Raw genomic sequence first — 19,021 nt, 5'->3', positions numbered from 1 at the left:
GGGGGGGGGGGGTAGAAGGAACACCAGCTGATTGTAAAACTCTTCACGATTCTCCTTGGTCAGCCGTCAGAGCCATCTTACCTTGTACACTTGTCCATAGGTGCCATTTCCTACCACCTCGATCAGCTCAAATATACCGGCAGGGTCCTATAAGAGGGAGAAAGAAAAGAGAAAAAAATGGGACTAGAACTCGAAATACACTGGTTGTAAAGTCGAGAGTGTGTGAATGTGGACGGTGGGGTAGGATATCTGGCATGTTTTTTGGATGTTGTTTGTCAAAACATTTCTCCATCTGTTGTCATATCCCAGCATGGTAGACACATAGTTTCCCGTCTGAAAATCCCTTATAAAAACAACGATTTTCGCAATCTAAAGCGGCTACGTCTTGCGGAGGTTTCACCCTATGGATCTCTTTCCTGGTACATCTTCGGGATAATAAATTAGGGGAATATTTTACCTTCAAACTCTGAAGATCTATGTCATCCAGGCTGGCCAGCGCCATCTTTGTGTTAGGAGCGCTACCCCGACAGTCAGGTACCAACGAACTTCCGTGGACTCTCTTGTCTCTCCCTTCCGCTCACCGCCGGAATTTCTTGATGTTTCAGGTCACCGAGGGTCCATGGGTCCCTGAATCATGTTCCAACCCCGCTTGAGTTGTCGTCCTGTGGAAAAAATCAAGGGAATTTCGACTTCCGACGCCCGCGACCCATTCACAAACTGACGTCTTTGGGAGGAGCTCGCGCACAGACTGCTGGGTAGGGGACCTCCCCAGTAGTACAGCAAGAGCCAAACAATGGTTTTCATGTGGAGGAACAGCCCTAGGTCTGTCAAATTATCAATTTTGCGGACGGATTGCGGAAAATATTATAAGACATCGCGTTAAGGAAATGAAATAAAGCGGTTTCTTTTGATAATTGAAATGACAATTCAGTTCAATATTTTCTCTAGACATTTTTTGTAATGAACATAGACTAAAACATATCATTTGGCTTGTCCATATATCATAACGTTAGCGGTGGAAATCGGTAAAACTGTTGTACGGGTATTTTTGCAAGTCCATTTGTGATATTTACATTTTTATAATTTAATTTCTATACTGCTCGGTAATGGACAGCCTTTAAAAAATTCCCTTATTTTTCGGTCTCAGCAAGTGTCAGTCGTGACAGGCGCAGCGTCATTTCCAAGTATCATATTACATCACTTCCGCCTTGTTTTTTTGTGCCTCCACTGTGTATTGCTGCTGACTCACAACAAGACAAACAAATATACAAACAAACACACCAAGTGATTACAATTACATCAGTTTTCATGAAGGTATAAATGGATAAGAAGAACCACATATGGTTGACAACCCTGACGATGACTTACAAAAACGGAGCGCCAGTCCAGGGAAAACAAAAAAGGGCAAGTAACAGAAACGTTCGGAGGATAGAGTAAACAGGCGTGATGGCACTACATATAGCTAAGCTTACGAGATATCAAGAAGCACAGAAAAACTGAGAAGGGTAGAGAAAACTGGTTGTCAGATCTTCCATTGTGCCCCAACCATGCCAACGGTCAAATAGATGAGCTGAGAGCATTGTACAATATCACCGTACTTTACATCGATTACACAACGATTGAACAATGAGACACCTATAGCTTGGAACATGTCGATACGGAAATTATTGATATAGAAAACTGGATAATTTCATGGGTATGAGGTATGGTCTACGGATAACAACGAAACTCCTCTCTAATTATATCCCCACGAGATCTCCAGAGTGCGGGTACGCTATCCAGTGGCTGCAATTAAATGACTCATAACAAACATCATGGCATGTAAAAAGGTAAAACAACTGGATTAAATGACTTGATAGAATTACAGAGCTCACAAATTTGATAAAAAGTTGGAATTTTCCTCTGCATCCGAAAAACGAAGCCCAACCCAACTTGTCAACTAGCCAATATTACGACATGTATTTGAATAATTATAAATCTTCTGTTACTTCAAAGTCGATCCATGTCCCATGTATGCTTCCAATGTCTCTGCCACGTGTATGTTTCTCAAGTCCACGTTCTTGCAATTACTTGTGGCCTTGGGTCACGAAAACTAAAAACAACTTTCTATTCTTTCTTATGATATCAAAATGAAAATTGGTGCAGGTAAGGGGGGTTGTTGTTATGAATCAAGGACAGTTTGCCGTTAATCTAAATTTCCATCTTCTAATGTTATCTACGGAACGGAGATGGGGTTACGAAGATTGCTAATTCAGCATTTTTTTTTCATACACATATGAACAACACCTGTCGATACTTTGTATACAAAGACGTCGGTTACCGCTTTTGTAAAATTTTGCAAAATGCTACGAGAAGACATTAATCAAAATTATGTACTGTCCGACAGAAAATAAGCGTTGTGAAGCGGGTAAATTAGAAAATGTAGCAAGGTAGTTTATGGCGTAACAGTAACATTTCATAGCGTTTAGGGCGTTTACAAAGGACAGGTGCACAAAATGACTATGCAGATATTGACATACATTTGCCCACAAAACAATTAATTACTTTGTTAGACTGAACCACGGACTACTACTAGTGGTAGTTTTACTTTTCCCGGGGCTATTTTTCACATGAGTAGACCAGGGATGTATAATGCCGGGTGACAATCTGTGTTGGGATCGCGCCAAGACTAGGTCCTTGCGGAATTGGGAGCGCATTACAACCTGTCTCAGTATTGAACATTCATCTTGCATGTAGACATTACAGCGGGCATGTCTGGGCATGTCGCTCAGGTGTTAAAGCACTAGCTTGTTTGTCATCATCAGAACAACTAAGAATGCAATATTTTTTTTCAGTCGTCATCTGAAATTTATCGACAGTTTTCTACTTCACTTTTCTACTTCACTCAAAAGTAAAGGTATTTATTGAAATGGAGCAAGTCCGACCTGTTACGAAGATTGGTTACAGTCATACAATAACGGTGGTTAGCAAGCGACAGGATTGAGCCAGCGGTCACTACGAATACGCAGGATGGTATTCAGGCAAAACTATCACTGTCAACCTCAGTTTCATTTCTGTCTGTACTGTTTTTTCTCTCTAAAAAAGATTATCACAACATGCATACAGTCTAGCTTGCAATGATTGAATCGAAAGGTACATGAGAAATACGTGGTAGCGCACAGAATGCATGACGTCATCACGGGTCCTACAAAAAGACTTCCAGTCTGAGTACATATCACGAGTGAGCACCGATTTGCAATAATCCAAAATGATCCGTATAGCGTTGGACACTGATCATAACATAGTTCAGGCGTAATGATTATCTCGTAGATGTCATCAATAATGCATACTGAGATCAACTGTCTCGACAACAAGAACGGCCCCACATTATTCAGAGATTAAAGTGCCTCTACGGAACACTTCACGTAAAGTGGCCAATAGAAAATAAACCATAATTTCTTAACAATACATGCACGCAAACAACCAAAATGAAACATAAAATGAGGAAATAATGTCTATGATTTTAGAAAAAGAGAACCTCCATCAATTATGATCACAAAATGACATACTAGTAACTTCTATTGAAAGAAGAATATTTAATTTACCCCACATTCTAAATATGTTTATGCTTTCTTTGTCTCCAAGAAAATTCAGCGGCGGCTTCTTGGGTATTGGTTGTCACTCTTGATACCTTGCTACATATAGATTTGCTTGGGAGATTAGCTCTTCATTCTATCTTTTTTGCAATATTAATATTGTTTGCACCAACTACTTATGACGATAAAAGAAGTTTGATCTTTTTTTTGCACGCTTTGCACGCTGCACGCAGAGTATCCCGATGTTTTTCCTGTTTCTTTTCATTGATTAACGACCTGATGCACGTCGTATTTGTTCCAGCAATGGAACGTTGATTCTGAAAATGAAACACTTTGGCACAAATCTATGTGAGGGCACCGAAAGTGAATTTTTTTTGGGAAGCATATTTCGTGCATGAAGACTACCGTGATTCAACATTCAAACGCAGCTGTATGTAGCAAAGAATTGGAATTGTGTTGTCCCAATTGTTATCATATCACGGCCGCTTGGCCTGAGAGCCAAGGTCCCTGTTTTAGACAGTCTTTCATCTATTTCTACCATCAAAGGCACACTTATGAAGTCAATATAGGTATTTTCTTTACTTCTTTCTTTGCAATATTCGTTTCCAACACAAACTACGTATACGGTCTACAAAATGTCTATGAAAATCAATTTCCATGTTTCGTCCAGATAGGCTGTATCGGAAAGGACGTCACGGCATGCTTGCCATAGAGGCCGACGCTGCAACAGCGTCACCTAGCACACAATTTATGTATTACAGGGACAGACTTTTTAGGTACAATGTAGTCAAAATTTCAACTCCCAATTAACTTTTGCAGTTTTTGCATTTCTCGTCTTTAAAAGTATACCCCCATTTCTTCCACGACATTCAACCGAAATTACATGTGGCTAAAACCCTAGTTTTGTTATGCAAAACAAACATATTTCACAACCCACAAAACTACTAGCACTTCATTGTAGAATAGTTTAAATCTTAAAGACAAATTCTTTATTTAATAACTTCAATAAAACAGTCATGAGAAATAAGTTGTCTTAGAATAAGCAAAGGAAAAATAATTTGGGACTGTTTCTAACATATGCTGCAGGTATTGTAGTGCTTACCTGATTTGTAGAACATTTGTCACATCTTCTTACATCTCTTAGACATCACGTCATCAGGCAGAAGCTTGAATTGTGCAATAACTTATCTTAGTATCATTTTTGTCTTGAATCATTTTATTACAGGGGTCAAATCTATTGATCAATTATAGTGTATGCTTTATCTTTGTATCGATGCATGTTGATGGAGTCTTTGTATCAAAGCAACCTCTATTAATCAGTTGCAGTATTGCATCACTGGGCTGCTGCAATTCAATCATGTACATGACAATCATGATTTTATGTTGTCATGAAAAGGAAGGATTCCTACATTGTAAGTACTTAATCTTCAATCGTGTCAGCACCCATCCTCAAATTTAATGGATGACAAAGTTCTTTGTACACAGGGTCTGCCAGAGTACTACCCAGTATACCAAGCTTTTCAGTAGCCGTTACCGTCCTAACGGCAATGCAGTCACAATGAATAAACTCAGGAAGGGTGACAGATGGTCACCACAATGTCAGCTTTTTGGCAGTCTTCTTAAATCTTTTTAAATTCAGTTCTGTGCTCAACACATGGTCCAGTGCTGGTAGTCACTGAATTCAAAGTCAGGTTACCAAAATGTGCCCTGTGCAGGTATCTTTGTGTCTACCTGATATTTCAAGCTTTGACTGTGCATAGCTAAGACCATGCTGATTTGATTACATGGACAACATCAACTGGGCACTTCTAAACTGTGAGAAAATAAAAAGTCAAGGAGGAAGAAAAAGATTCCTGCATTATGAAGTCCAAGTGGCCAGGAAGGTTGAACAAATGAACACACAACATTGTGCATTAAACAATACCTACATTAGTTTCATTCTTTCAGATTTTCATTGATTTCAGTAATATTTGTTTCCTCATATTTTGTTCAAGTTACAACATATATTGCTCATTTTGCAGCTTCTTCATTCGGTAGTATGATTGAAATCTATCTTGGAAAAGGACAAAATGTACATTTGCATGAATGCCATGTAATCCAGTCAGCATGGTCTAATTAAAATAGACAAAGAGGAGTCATAAACACAATATTTGGCATGTTTTGTTTTTTTATTATTATTTTCCTCCCGTGGTAATTGCAGAATGTGAAGAGGTGATGTCTAGTCCTTCTCTGTGGCCTTGCTACCGCGGAGACGGCCGGTACGGCGGGCAGCGATGAGACCGACCTTACGACCAGCGGAGGTGTCCCTCCGTACAGTTGAGGGCATACCGATATGTTGATGGTTACCACCACCATGGGGATGCTCAACAGGCTGAGGGGAAGAAGAGAAGGGACATTCAGTCAGACACAAAAATTTCAGCATTCCTATCTATGTAAACTACACAAGAAAGCATTCAAAGCCAGGCTGTCTCCAAGACCTATCTTTCCATCCCAGGATGGTAATTCTCTGATTTGGAAGAATAAATGAACGTCTTTATCTGTCCAAAAATCAACTTCAATACATGAAATTCATGAATTGTATTCCCATGAGCTTCAAATGACATATTTAACGATGACCATTACAATATGGCCTCTGAAACAATGAGTAGGATGGAAAAAGATGTGAAGCTGGAGACAGCCCTGATTGAAATCTAACACTTTCAAGGTTCGACCAATTGTTCCTTTTCTATTGCTATGCCTAAACATACCATGCAGCTGTTACTATACAGACAGGGTAGAAATGGTTAATTTGGCTCAAAGATAAAAGAAATGTTGATTTCTAATTGAAGACTTACGTTCATAGCCACACCACGAACACGTGGCCAGGCGTTCCTCTTGGCCTTGTACTTGAAGTATGCCCTGCCAGCCTTCAGCATGGGCTTGTCAATACGACCACCTCCAGCAACAATACCTGTAGTAAATAGGACTTTGTTAGGGTACAGACAGGAAATATGGTCCTTACTTCATTCTCTCTCCTGTGTTTAGTTTTCTTTCACATGATACTTCTGGGGCTTTAAGGAATGAATTCAAATGCTGAATCAATACAACAAAATGATATAATATAATTCTCTTCTTTGTTCATCATCCCAGAAGGAGGCAAAACATTGCTTTTTCAAGGTACTGCTAGTAGTGCAATGTGGCTTGGCCATGACTTATATTTTAGCATACCGGTCACCCCTTCTTTTCACACGTTTTTTTTTTTTTTTTCACATGCAGGTTTGAGGATAACGCCCGAAGCTTTACCCTTTATGTTACCATCCAAAGAGACCAATACAATCCTTAGAACTAGAATGTTCGAGCTGGGACCAAACCCCTGTCCACAAACTTTTATCCATGTGAAAAAGCAGTGGGATTGCCTACCACTTTGTAATCTACCAACAACATGCATACCAGGGTTCAGAAATTGCCCCTACTTTTAACCAATGTAACTTACCGATGGTAGCCCTGTTGCCAGATGCCACCACCTTCTTGGAGCCCGACGGCAGTCTGATGCGGGTGGTCTTGTTCTCCAGGTTGTGGGAGATGACGGTGGCGTAGTTTCCGGAGCAGCGGGCCAGAGATCCACGATCTCCGCCCTTCTCCTCTACGTTACAGATGATGGTCCCTTCAGGCATCTGACTCACAGGCAGGGTGTTTCCAACCTTCAGGATGGCTGCAAAATACATGCAACAAAACCTGGTCATTGGCCATCAAGTGTGAGAGGACAGCATGAGCCTGTCATGTGCCTCATTTGGCCAACCCCTACTTGTCTTGATATGTGTGGTTTTCTTTAACCCTTAAACTGCCAGAGTTTCAGCACTATAAAATGCTATCAGTGCCAGGGTTGGCTGCTGACCTCCAAAAAGAAACCCCCAAGCAAGGCCGAAGTCCCTAACTTCCGGGGTTCGTGCGCTATGCGCGCGAAAAGTTGCTACCTCAGGGGAATACGCTATCCCGGATATATCAGGGTGCGACACACAGGGCATGTATATGTGTGCCGGATATATCCGGGTTTGGCAGTTTAAGGGCTAAGAGCCTTCCCCATACACAAGACTTGGGCTTAGATCTCTCTGAAGGATGAACTTTTTGCACTGCTCTTGAAATGTCATGTCATAGATATATGTAGCTGGCTAATCCTTCAAGCCAAACTACATTTTCACATCGCAGCCACACTGATGCAAGCTGGAGGAGAACACTGCCACCATGAACTGACAACAGCAAAGCTACCATTGAGTGCCGTCATCATAACATAGATGCCTACCACACCACCATCAGTTAGCATGTTAGACTAGTCCACTATATTTACCTAAATCATGCCAGCACAGACTAGCCACCTACCCTTCTTGCCACAGTACACGAACATGCCGGTGTACATGCCCTCGGCAGCGATGAATGTCTCCGTGCGCTTCTTGTACCGGTAAGGATCCCTGAACATCACTCTGGCTAGAGGGGCACCGCGGCCAGGGTCGTGGATAATATCCTGTGAAGGAAAAGGCAAATGAAGTCTTTAGTTAGCACAAATCTGGGCTTGGAATCAAATAGATCTTAATATGGTAAATCCATTTATCTAGGAATCTTCTTTTGTGGTTGACTTGGAAAATCAGTACTGTACTTTTTGGTGTTTTATTAATTTCACGGTCATAAGAATGTCATATTCCTCATAACAAAAAACAAATGCCTGCAGTGTCATATGTTCTGGCGGAGAGGCACTGTAAAAACCACTTCAATTCTAATATGTTTAGATTTACAGTAGCCAAAACATATGGAAAGCTACACAGGCAAATTTCACTGATTGTGGTACAAATGTACAGTACGTTTTTGTTAATTCTTTTCACTTCCATTTTGGTAAAAAAATCTTTTATCAGACTACATAAATTCTAGTACAATAAATGACATACCCTTTGGCCTGGAGATGCAAGACCTGTGTTTTTTCTAAGGCTTTTTTACACTTGTCACATGCCTACCTTGACTAGACCCTTGATGTATCCATGTCTCTCTGCGAAGTCCAAGGCTCGGAGTTTAGCAGCCCCCTTGCGATGTTTTGTGTGGGCGGTAAAGACGCTACCCGCACCTTTACGCTGTCCTCGGATCACACGCCCCATCTTGAGACTGAAACGGACAAAATCATTAAATCAACATGAATCAAATATTCCTCTTAACTGCATAACTCTGTATTCTTGCAATAGTTTCAGTCACTCCACCCCCATGACATACGAACAAATTCTTCCGTACTCTTTTTGAGGGGCAGAGGGGGCTTAAGAGGTTGAAAAATCATTAAACTAGTCGAAAACATAAATGTATCACGACTGAAAGTTCTGCTGCAGTACCACTCTACTCTACTCTACAACTTGAACGAGATGTGCTGTTCACAAACACACAGACACACGCACACAAACACAGCCAAAAACATTACATTGGCGAAAGTAATAGGAAAGTAGGCATCAGATTTTTTTAAATGATTCTGTTCATGGTGTAACAGAAACACTACTGACAAGGTTAGCAGATCTTTATATTTTCTTTCTTGCGACACATCCTGACCAGAGTATCTTGGCTCAGTGAAGTTTTATTGCTTTTACACCAATACCTTTACGTTTAGAAAACTCCACAGACTGTTCCTACGTGGCAACTTTGTTTTCGACCTCTAAAGAACCGAGTGTACGAATAGAAAATGATGACAGGCTTCCTAGCAGACTTCGCCCCCCTCCCACAAACCACGTTGAATGTTGTCATATACTTTTCCTCAAGCTCCTCCCGGTTTCAGAAGGCTCAAAAAGAACTACGAGTAATACTTCACAAAGGGGTTTTAAGAATAAATAGTCAGATTTCTTGAAACTGTATGTTTTCTACTACCAGATGGTACTTATGTTTGTCTCGGAGATTGTGTATAAAGGGAGATGATGGCGGATGGAATACACATATCATCAAAATTTTTACCCACCGTGATGGCCGACACTGGGAAAGAGAAAGATGCCCGGATGTAATTACCTATGCAAGATTTTGACTTTTTTCTAAATAGCTACTCATTGTTTTAAATGAATACATTTTTGGTCATATCATCAGCTAAAATAGCTCACTTGTTAAGCAATTCTTTTTTCTCAAAATATTGTATAAATTTTTACAAAATTTCTGTAACCCTTTACCCTGAAGGAATTTTTAGCCAATCAGCATTCCTTATTTAGACCATGTGACTCAATGTGACGTCAGAGGCCGACGGTATAAGTAGTTTCCGATGCCTCCATCTTTTTGTTAGACCATTTCAGAAAATTTCAGTTCACTGATAGTTTAAGGAGAAAATCGTCCACGATATTTTCTAGTTATGAGTCATGATGGAAGACAAAATGGACCTAGTCTAGATCAGCAGGTATGTGGCTACGTTTGGGCCAAACTTTGGGGGATTTGACGGGGTAAAACCTTATTTCTACGCCGCTCTAAATTTGCCGGTTCATCGCCGTCTTCTCGATTTGTCAAAAATGGGAACGATGGTAAAAAATGTCCGCCATTGGTAACATTTTCTTGCTGCGATTTCAGCCATCCGTGGCAAATATGTCTGTTTTTCATACATAAAGAGACTAGTACTGATATATTTTGTTTTACTGGATTCATTCATTTCGGCTAATTCTGTCTACGATTGCGAAAAAAATATATCGAGACGGGCAGTTGGTCCGAGACGCCGGCTACACGCATGGCTGGCTGACCGGTCCAAGCGCCGGGTAGCCACGTGGGTTGTCATCGTATCTAGTCCAGAACTCGTCCGACTTTAAATCCTTCAAGTTTCCCTCTATAAATCGTATGGATAGCTGTCCCAATACGTGGGTTCCAAAAATACTTTTTTCTGTACGTGGTGGAGCATAACACACGTTTCTCCATCAGAAAATGCTAGATATGTAGGTCAGGTATTTTATAAGCATAATAATTAATACCACAGAATCGTATAGAAGTTATTCAATTTTCTTATGCTTTGATTTCAACAAAACGAGGGAAGTTAGCAACATTAAGTCAAACTGTCTTTGTGTCATACATTTTTGTTTGTGGTTGGGCAACATTCTATTCCACTCAGATATTTGGTCATACCATTGGTCATTCAGTGAGTCACAATGAATTTATCCAATTGTGTAATTAGTGACAATGCAGTCTTAAGATGACAACTTACTTTCTGAGTAGTTAGCCCACCTATGATGACTGGATCCAAGAATGTTAAGGGTTTTCTCACAGGAAATGTGCAATATTATTTATACAGACATTCAGATTTACATTGTCAAAGTTATATGTGTGTTGTTTCTTTACATTGTGAAAAAAAATTGGCGAGAAATGGAGCTTGCAATTTTTTTTGGTCAACCTTGCACGTAGAGCACTGTGAAAACCTATTTTCTTCTTGAGTAAGGTTTACAGTTCATGCAATGCCCCAAAGTGCTGCCATGATGAGGATTTGTCCAACTGCTGTCTGAATCCACATGTGGACACACGACAATAGAGGCTGTTTCTGAGCAAGCACATCAAACTTCTAACTTTTGTCATGAATCACAAGGTTGTAGTAAACTGGGATCCATCCCATTCAAGCTCCATCAGTTCTAGTGAATCTAGTCCAAACTGTCTGGTGTATTTCCTCTACTTGATTCCAGTCTTTGAGTTTGACACATATTTCCCAACTGCTTCCTGTCTGGGTTATAAATATAGAATTAGAAGATAAATTATTAATGTACCCCTTCGAGAAGACATAACAGTAGGTCCTATCTACCTGATGTTTACTTTGATAGTGACATGATCATGTTTTTGGTTGGCCAGGTTTTTGAATGTTGGTCTATCAATAGTATCATGACAATTGTGAATAAGGTTTTCTGATAGTAGATAGTAAATTTGATACCAACTTTGCTAACACAGGCAAACAAGCAACAATCATCCCAAATATGAGTTCACCGGTTTTAGCATGTTGTCCAGTAAGTTTCCAAGAAAATTGCATGTGGTCTGTTGTCACTGATTGCACAATAGTTTGTTATTCACTCTCTAGTCTCTAGAAGTTGAACTTCAAATAATTTTTGCTGTGATTTTTGGATACGTCCTATCTAATTCCTGATGTTTGAACTGTTTTGTGTTTCCAGTTGGCTGGCCTAGACTTGAACGCTGCTCCTGGGCAGGGAGGAGCAGGTGGAGGAAGTAAGTATTCCCTAATTAGATTAACTTAGAACCAGCCAAACTGGTGTAAAATAACTTGTTTGTCAGGCAAACTACCCCTGAATCCATTTGGCATGTAAATGAACTATTGTCATGCAGTTGCTTGGCTTCTGCTACAATTATTGAAATGACATCACAAGTGGTATAGTATTAACATTACAGTGCATTGTGTTTTAAGCTAAACCATTTTGTGTATTTTGTATACAGTATTAGTATTGTATTTTTCTTGTAATAGCAGCAGCTTCGTGCAGGGAAATAGGATGCAAGGAATGCCTGAATTGCTATTAGCCTGTTCACAGGTCAAGCTGCACATGCAAAATGTCAAAATTTAATGTCCTTGGCTGTATTGCCAGCAGCCTTCAACTTTGAAACACCACCCACAATGCACCTCACTTCACATGTGCAGTTGCACCATGAACAGGCTTATCTGTAGCATGAAATTTTCAAAATCAGCTTGACCACTTTGCATGACCCAACTTTTGCATCTTTAGCACTCTGAGAAGGTCATCTGCCATGAGGAATGGGATGTGCCACGATACCAGGACACTTTGCCCTTCCTATGCAATAACATGTCGTTATCGTTAACAACCAAATGTTTTACCCTCTCTATCTGCCCTTTAGAGCGCTATGTTCCTCCACAGATGCGCAACGCCCAACGACAAGGTACTAGTTCACACTTTCTTATCTAGTATTATACATGAGCACTTCATCGTGCTTTTGTTTTTCCTTTTTTTGTTGCAGTCGATAAGGGAAGGTACATACCTCCTCATGTGCGCAACCGTCAGACCAACGATTTTGGCCCCCCAAATTCTGGCGGGTTCAACCGTTTGGGTAAGCGCTGGTGGTGTGGTGTTCTCTCCCAGCCTAGACCAATTTAGCACCGTGCAAAAAGCATAGTCCTAAATGAACTTTTCCTTCACATGCACAAATATTTCTCAAGAATGATTTGAAATTTACGAATCGAATATTGAAAAGTGTTGGGTGAGTAGATGTTGACCATGTTTGATTGTTTAATCATCATCATAATCATAACATACGTCATCATCATGTGAAGCTTTTAAATTTCGTCTGATTTTTTGTAAGTGATTATTTTTTCCCCGCAGTTCGATTTGTTAGGCTTGCTTTGTGTGGCTGTGTCTGTTTTTGCTGTGATAACTTCTGTGCGGTGTGTCTGTGTGTGCTTCTGATCACTGTCCAATTAACTGATTTTTATTTTTTATTTTTATTTTATAAATGGAAAGCAAAGGATTGATGAGTACAAGGATCTCTGAATCAGATTTCTGCTTTTAAATCTCCTTGCATTTTTAGCAAACTCTTCTACGTGAAGTTCTACTAGACGAAACAAACTAAATATGATGTACTGATCATACTTTTAAAGCTATCGCTAGGCTTAAGTCAAATCTATGGAGAGTTCATGGAAGCTTTATTGTTTAGAAGTCAACTAAAGGACTTGACTCAGATGAACTCTTTAGGAGTAGCTGTTCACCACTATTTAGCAGTGGGAAAATCAAAGTTGGGAGCTTTTCTTGATGTAGATATAGGGAAAAAAATTGCCAGCGCAAAATTGTCCAGCAAATTTAGATTAATTTGGGAGCAGCACATGCATAGATTTGGCAAAATTAGAACTACATGAAAAGTTCAGATACAAGAATAGTAGTAGAATATAAGAGTAGTAGTAAACTTGTAGCAGATTATAAAAAAAAACAGTAGTCCTTTGGTTTCCTGTTTACTTTGTCTCCCTTTTCTCATGTCATTTCTTCATACACTGTGAAGTACAGTGGTGTTCAGTAACTAAATGTTGAATGTGGCTTATGATTTTGTGCTATGTGTATTTGAGAACCAGCGTTCTCCCTAGTTGGTATAGAGTGAAATGCCATGAAAAGAAATATTATGCAATGGCACCACAGAATAGTATTTCTAGTTGAAAACAGTGTCTTTGGTTATTTGAACAGTTGTTACTCTGTTCTGAAAGTTGTATACGCGAGGTTTTCTGTTAGGTAGAACTGGAACATATTCGTTTGTGCCATATAGATATGTCAGGCTTGAAACTTAGCTTGTACAGTACGAGGCAAAATTCCCCTTTTATAGATAGACTGGTTTTTGCTCACTCTACATGAGTCTGGGGAGAACACTGTTGCAGTAGTTATTGAGTTTGAGACCGGATAGTTAGACTTAACTTCGGTGCCAACACAGTAAGTCTGGGCATTGTGTTTAATGATAGACTCTGGCTATGGCGGTGCGCCCCATCTCAGTGATGGCGGCTTCGGCGCCTACAACGGGGCCGCGATCCCGGGGTATGGCGGTGGAAACTTCCAGAATTTCCAACGCCGTGACAACTTTGGGAACTTCGGGGGCCCCAGAGGTGAGAGCGAAGTAGTGCATGCTTGCTCTTTCTGGGTGGAATGAACTAAACACACAAACAGCTATGTAACCACTTAGAGAGTGAAAGTTGTAGGAGAACAATGGAAAAAAACAAAGAAAAGGATTGTTTGTTAATCTTATTACCTACTGTTCAGTGTGAGTTTGGTGAAAGTGCTGGGTGACTGTTGCCATAGGTTTGTTCTAGCATAGCAAAGGTAGCAATAGTCTTGCTATTCCTTTATACATGTTGCCTCTATCTCTTGCTTGGGAAATTCCACATGTCAACAAGCACAAGGAATTATCATTACGTAACTTGAGTTTTCCTTTTTTACTATCGACAAGTTTGGCGTGCACTAGCACATCTTGTCCTAGTAGTTTTGATGGCATTTATATTTTTGCTCTTTACAAGTCTGTTGCTCCTGTGTTTTTCTTGTTTTTTAAATTTTTTTTCTCATGGTATTTTGTGTAGTTCATCTTGATCACCATTCCCCATACATGTTGAACACAGAATATCTTAACTGTTCAAAGATTGTTAATCTAGAGCCCCTCTGTTCCATTAAGGTTTTGCGGGCCCGCCTCCTTTTGTGAATGCTGCGATTCCTCAGCAGAACTTCAATAACTTCGGCGGGCGCGGGGGCGGCCGTCCGTACCAAAACCAGGGAGGGCGTGGTGGGGGGTTCAACCGCAACTTCGGAGGAAGGGACAACCGCAACTTTGGCGGGGGTAACCAGTGGGATGGAGGGCGGCAGAATAACCGCTGGGACCGCAGCAATGAGCAGCCGTCCAACAACCGCTGGAGCCGCGACGATCGAAAAGCGGGCGGAGACAACTACCCTCCGCCCGAGGACGCTGATTGGAGCAAGCCGCTTCCTCGGAATGAGCGCATGGAAAGGTACCAGTACATTGTCGTTTTTCAGACTTCAGTATCAACTGTTCAAGGTTTGGGGATTCATATATGTACTATCATTGTTGGAAATACTGGGTACTTGTGCACTTTTGAGCACCCAAAAAGGTGCTGTACCCCTAATATTTGATTGTAGTTGGACCAAGATATTTGTGTAGGTAACATGTAAACATACTTATGTACACCAGTATACATAATACTTTTGACATTTTAATGTAGGAAAAAAAAAGATGATCCATTTGTTTATTACTTGTTATAAGATTTCGAAGGTAGGTTTAGAATTTCAGATGCAATCTCTGAAGAGAGGCAGTAAACTTTGTAATTAGGGTTTACTGTTAGTCTACTTTATGTGCCCCAAATATTCCTACATGTACCAACATTTTCGTGCACCTATTCTGAAAAATAATTGTCTGGTCCTGTTAATGTTTTATCATTGTAGTAATGTGTGCATCTGATTTTTGCTTTGCAATCTGACAGGGAGCTGTTTGGAAAGAGCAACACGGGCATCAACTTTGACAAGTATGAGGACATCCCTGTGGAAGCTACAGGGGAGAGCTGCCCACAGCACATTAGTGAGGTATGTACAATAAACCAATCCTGACTGCCCATCTCCATTAGCAGGTCAACCAATGAGAGCAAAGCATTTAGCAGTTATTCAGAGATTTTTCTGCGGCATTTTAAATTTGCCGTTAAAACAGTCCTGTAGTACAAGTGTAGTAATACAATGAAAGTATATTCATTGTGAAGTTTCTAATGCATATGTGGTTTCATGGAGATGTCCTGCAAAATAGAACCACTGCAAGATTAAAGCATCTTTAAGTTGGGGTCCCCATGCTGAAAAGAAATGATCCCACATGTTTGATTTTTGGTGTCTGTTCATTGAAGTTGTTTGTTTATTGCTTCTTTATTTCTTTCTTGTTTCTTCTAATAGTTCACTGATCTGGACCTGGGTGAGATCATCAGTAACAACATCAAGTTGTCCAACTACATGAAGCCCACCCCAGTGCAGAAGTACGCCATCCCCATTGCTAGGGCTAACCGAGACCTGATGGCCTGTGCACAGACCGGTACGTACATACTCTGAATGTAGCTAAACTCTCTTGTCCCTGGAAAGAAATTCATGGGAATGGACAGTTGAAATTGGTTTTATGACATGCAAATAAATCGTAATGCCCCAAAGTGCTGCCATGATGAGGATTTGTCCAACTGCTGTCTGAATCCACATGTGGACACACGACAATAGAGGCTGTTTCTGAGCAAGCACACGACATTTGTCATCACTTTTCGAAGAAGTGAAGTTCTCTCTCCGTTTGAATGTGAGTGTGTGTTTTGAAATTTGTACTGGGTCATGTGTACAAGTTGTAATTGTAATTATTCCCCCTACCAGGCTCTGGAAAAACTGCAGCATTCCTGATCCCCATTCTCAGTCTGATCTATGAGAACGGACCTCAGGGACTGCCACAGGTAAAATACATTCGTTCATTTTTGCATGTATCTTGTATCAGTTGTTGAACTTGGACAACTGTCAGTAGGCTGACCTTAGTTGTAGCAGATGGTTAGGACAGAGACGGCCAAAAAACAACATTCCTTCACTGTTCTGTGAGACTGTACAATGACTCACATGCTTACACATAAGTCTCTTGCTAGCAGTGTTCTCACCAGGCCTTTTCAGCATAGCGGGCCGATACGCTGTGGGCTGGAAAAATGACGCTGTAAAAAGCCCGCTACGCTGTATTTTCACCCAGCGTAGCGGCAAAAAAATGGGGGAAAACTGGAAAAATACCGTAGTAAAAATGCGAAAGCACGTGCCAAGCACGCGCCTCCGCTGTTTCAGGAAGTTTCAGCTCGAAGGGAGGTGTTTTATAGCACCCCGCGTACCGCTATCTCGCAGCCCCCACCCAGGACCGCCCCTTGCGCGGCGTGCGTTCTGTACTGTAAACAGAGAACCGGCACAAAACTTGTAAAAAGTTTCGGTTCAAGTCCGGTTAAAATCGGAACGGCAAGAAACGCTTCTTGGACTTGCACAAAAATAGCACTTGTATACATTCCCTTTTATGTTGCAGTATACTTGTAAATCATCTAAAACCTTCCAAAGATCGAGAAATTTGCGTTGAGAAATGACGAAAACATCGTGCGTGCATGCAGGCAGCTAGCGGTAATGGCGGCGAAAACATCGTAAAATCTCGCAAAAAATTCTCGCGAGATCTGATGCGTCTCTGTGACGTCAGGGGAAGCTAGCGATCTCATTGGTTTAGGATAAACAACAGCAACGACCGCCATTTTTAGAGCAAATTTTACCGTATTTTACCCCGAAAATTTCTGCCGTTTTGGAGATTTTGCGGGCCCAAAACTCATATCAAAAGGAAGCAAAGGTATTCTTGTTGTTTTTACGTCCGACACCTCTTATGTGAACGCATTATTCGTCCGCCGATCGCGAACTTGAAAGTCGGCCGGGGATTCCCCGTGCCGAGCACATGTTTCTGCGTGTTTTGTTCTGTTTACGATGAAAAAAAATACGATGGAAACAGAGACTGTCAAAGTTGTTTATCTAGAAAAAGTTGGTGGCAAACCGGACAATATTTATGAGTACTGTTGAGCTGAGTAAAGTTTGTTGTTTATGAGTTTTTAGTTGTCTTTGATGCTTTGACTCAAAGTATCGTTACGTCAAACTGCTACAATTATCGTAGATATGCCCCTAAAAACTGATACAATAAGCCTTCTGAATAGCCTAAAATGCAAGAGCTTCCGGGGGGCTTCGCCCCCCTGGGGCCCCCCAACGGGGCTCTGCCCCTGGACCCCGCCGGGGGCCTTCGGCGGCCCCCGAACCCCTGCCCTGACGCTGTGAAAAAATCCTGGTGAGAACACTGGCTAGCCCTGTGTCTGTTTCTACTCGTCTAACGATTGTACAATAATTTGTAGACTAGGTGTGGTGGATTATTTGTATGTGATGATTATTGTTAACAGTCTATGCATAATTCAGGAGGCTCAGCTATTACCTGTCTGTGTAAGTCTGCTTTTTTACAAAATCAATTCTAAATTTGAATTTGGATGTGTTTCAGCATGGCCGTCAGTACGGAGGCAGCGGCAGCAGGAAGCGATACCCCCTGGCCCTGGTGCTGGCGCCCACCCGTGAGCTCGCCTCACAGATCTACGACGAGTCCAAGAAGGTGGGGAACACAGTCTGGAAGAAAATCTTTGTTTCAAATAACATTTTAGATTAGAAAGTGCGTACTAGCCATTTACTTTTGGAGAAGATTGAATATACACAAACCATGAGTTGTAAGACAAAATGAAGAAAAAAATTGTTTTGTTTCAAATGTCCCAGACATATATACTAATTATAGTACTGCTTACTGTATATATTTATTTTTACGAGGACTCTGCTTTACAACTTTAAAAATATAAGATATTATGGAAAAGGCGGTTTTCACAAAGTTGAAACCGTTTTCTAGTGTAGTGATAAAATGGAAGCTCATGTTAGAGGTGTCATGGTTTCATGGTCGCATGAAAAGTTTAAAAGTGTAACCGTTGCTCACACATATAATTTCATGCACACGCAAGTGTTAATCCTAACCTCTGGCCTGTTCTGTTTGCCACAGTTCGCCTACCGTTCCCACGTGCGCCCCTGCGTGGTGTATGGAGGCGCGGACATCGGGGGTCAGATGCGCGACCTTGAGCGCGGGTGCCACCTGCTGGTGGGCACGCCCGGCCGACTGGTGGACATGATGGAGCGCGGCAGGATCGGCCTGGACTATATCAAGTAAGTTTAATTGTAACATTGACTGTCATTATAGTATATGGGGAAGGACAACCTCAAGCCAACCGTTCACACTTACGCCACATCTTCAGAAAAGATGCTGGAGCCGCATGTTCCCCTTTTACAAAAAAGAGCGTTTTGTGTTAACGTATTGGTGCAAAAACACATTTTCTTGGTGATGCTGTCTTGATGCAAAAAGTTCGTTCCATGATGACGTCGAATATCCCCATGACCTTA

The 19,021-nt window shown here is 41.1% G+C and overlaps 3 protein-coding genes across 15 annotated transcripts in view; 1 reads left to right on the top strand and 2 right to left on the bottom strand.

The window, feature by feature from the left end:
• LOC118426824 (mitogen-activated protein kinase kinase kinase kinase 4-like) overlaps positions 1-764 on the bottom strand; it is a 72,617-nt gene extending 71,853 nt beyond the window's left edge. For all 8 annotated transcript variants that reach the window (XM_035836359.1, XM_035836365.1, XM_035836361.1 and 5 more), the window contains exons 1-2: positions 458-764; positions 82-147 (exon numbers count right to left, since the gene is read on the bottom strand). In XM_035836359.1, the coding sequence (XP_035692252.1) occupies positions 82-147; positions 458-502 (111 nt within the window). In that variant the 5' untranslated portion in view covers positions 503-764. The remainder of the gene's footprint in view (positions 1-81; positions 148-457) is intronic.
• Positions 765-5,724: 4,960 nt separating this feature from the next.
• LOC118428146 (60S ribosomal protein L8-like) lies at positions 5,725-9,652 on the bottom strand. 2 transcript variants are annotated; one of them, XM_035838135.1, is made up of 6 exons: positions 9,532-9,652; positions 8,558-8,702; positions 7,932-8,073; positions 7,048-7,266; positions 6,410-6,525; positions 5,725-5,946 (listed from the first exon to the last, which is right to left on the bottom strand). In XM_035838135.1, the coding sequence occupies exons 2-6, from the start codon at positions 8,693-8,695 to the stop codon at positions 5,794-5,796; spliced, it is 768 nt and encodes a 255-aa protein (XP_035694028.1). In that variant the 5' UTR covers positions 8,696-8,702; positions 9,532-9,652; the 3' UTR covers positions 5,725-5,793. The 2 variants fall into 2 exon arrangements, with proteins under 2 accessions (XP_035694028.1, XP_035694029.1); XM_035838136.1 differs by having other exon boundaries at positions 9,528-9,552.
• A 135-nt stretch (positions 9,653-9,787) lies between these two features.
• The window catches only part of LOC118428144 (ATP-dependent RNA helicase DDX3X-like), a 17,630-nt gene continuing 8,396 nt past the window's right edge, over positions 9,788-19,021 (top strand). For 2 of the 5 annotated variants that reach the window (XM_035838131.1, XM_035838130.1), the window contains exons 1-10: positions 9,788-9,954; positions 11,690-11,744; positions 12,504-12,593; positions 13,984-14,124; positions 14,685-15,015; positions 15,505-15,604; positions 15,959-16,094; positions 16,415-16,491; positions 18,087-18,194; positions 18,627-18,787. In XM_035838131.1, coding sequence (XP_035694024.1) covers positions 9,910-9,954; positions 11,690-11,744; positions 12,504-12,593; positions 13,984-14,124; positions 14,685-15,015; positions 15,505-15,604; positions 15,959-16,094; positions 16,415-16,491; positions 18,087-18,194; positions 18,627-18,787 — 1,244 coding nt within the window. In that variant the 5' untranslated portion in view covers positions 9,788-9,909. Of the gene's footprint in view, positions 9,955-11,689; positions 11,745-12,383; positions 12,426-12,503; positions 12,594-13,983; positions 14,125-14,684; positions 15,016-15,504; positions 15,605-15,958; positions 16,095-16,414; positions 16,492-18,086; positions 18,195-18,626; positions 18,788-19,021 lie in introns of all 5 variants that reach the window. The other 3 variants (XM_035838132.1, XM_035838133.1, XM_035838134.1) reach the window with 3 other exon arrangements.

Source organism: Branchiostoma floridae, chromosome 12, assembly GCF_000003815.2.
Source record: "Branchiostoma floridae strain S238N-H82 chromosome 12, Bfl_VNyyK, whole genome shotgun sequence".
NCBI classification, from domain to species: Eukaryota; Metazoa; Chordata; class Leptocardii; order Amphioxiformes; family Branchiostomatidae; genus Branchiostoma; species Branchiostoma floridae.
Note: the sequence above shows the minus strand (reverse complement) of the source record. Positions and strands in the feature narration are given on the sequence as shown.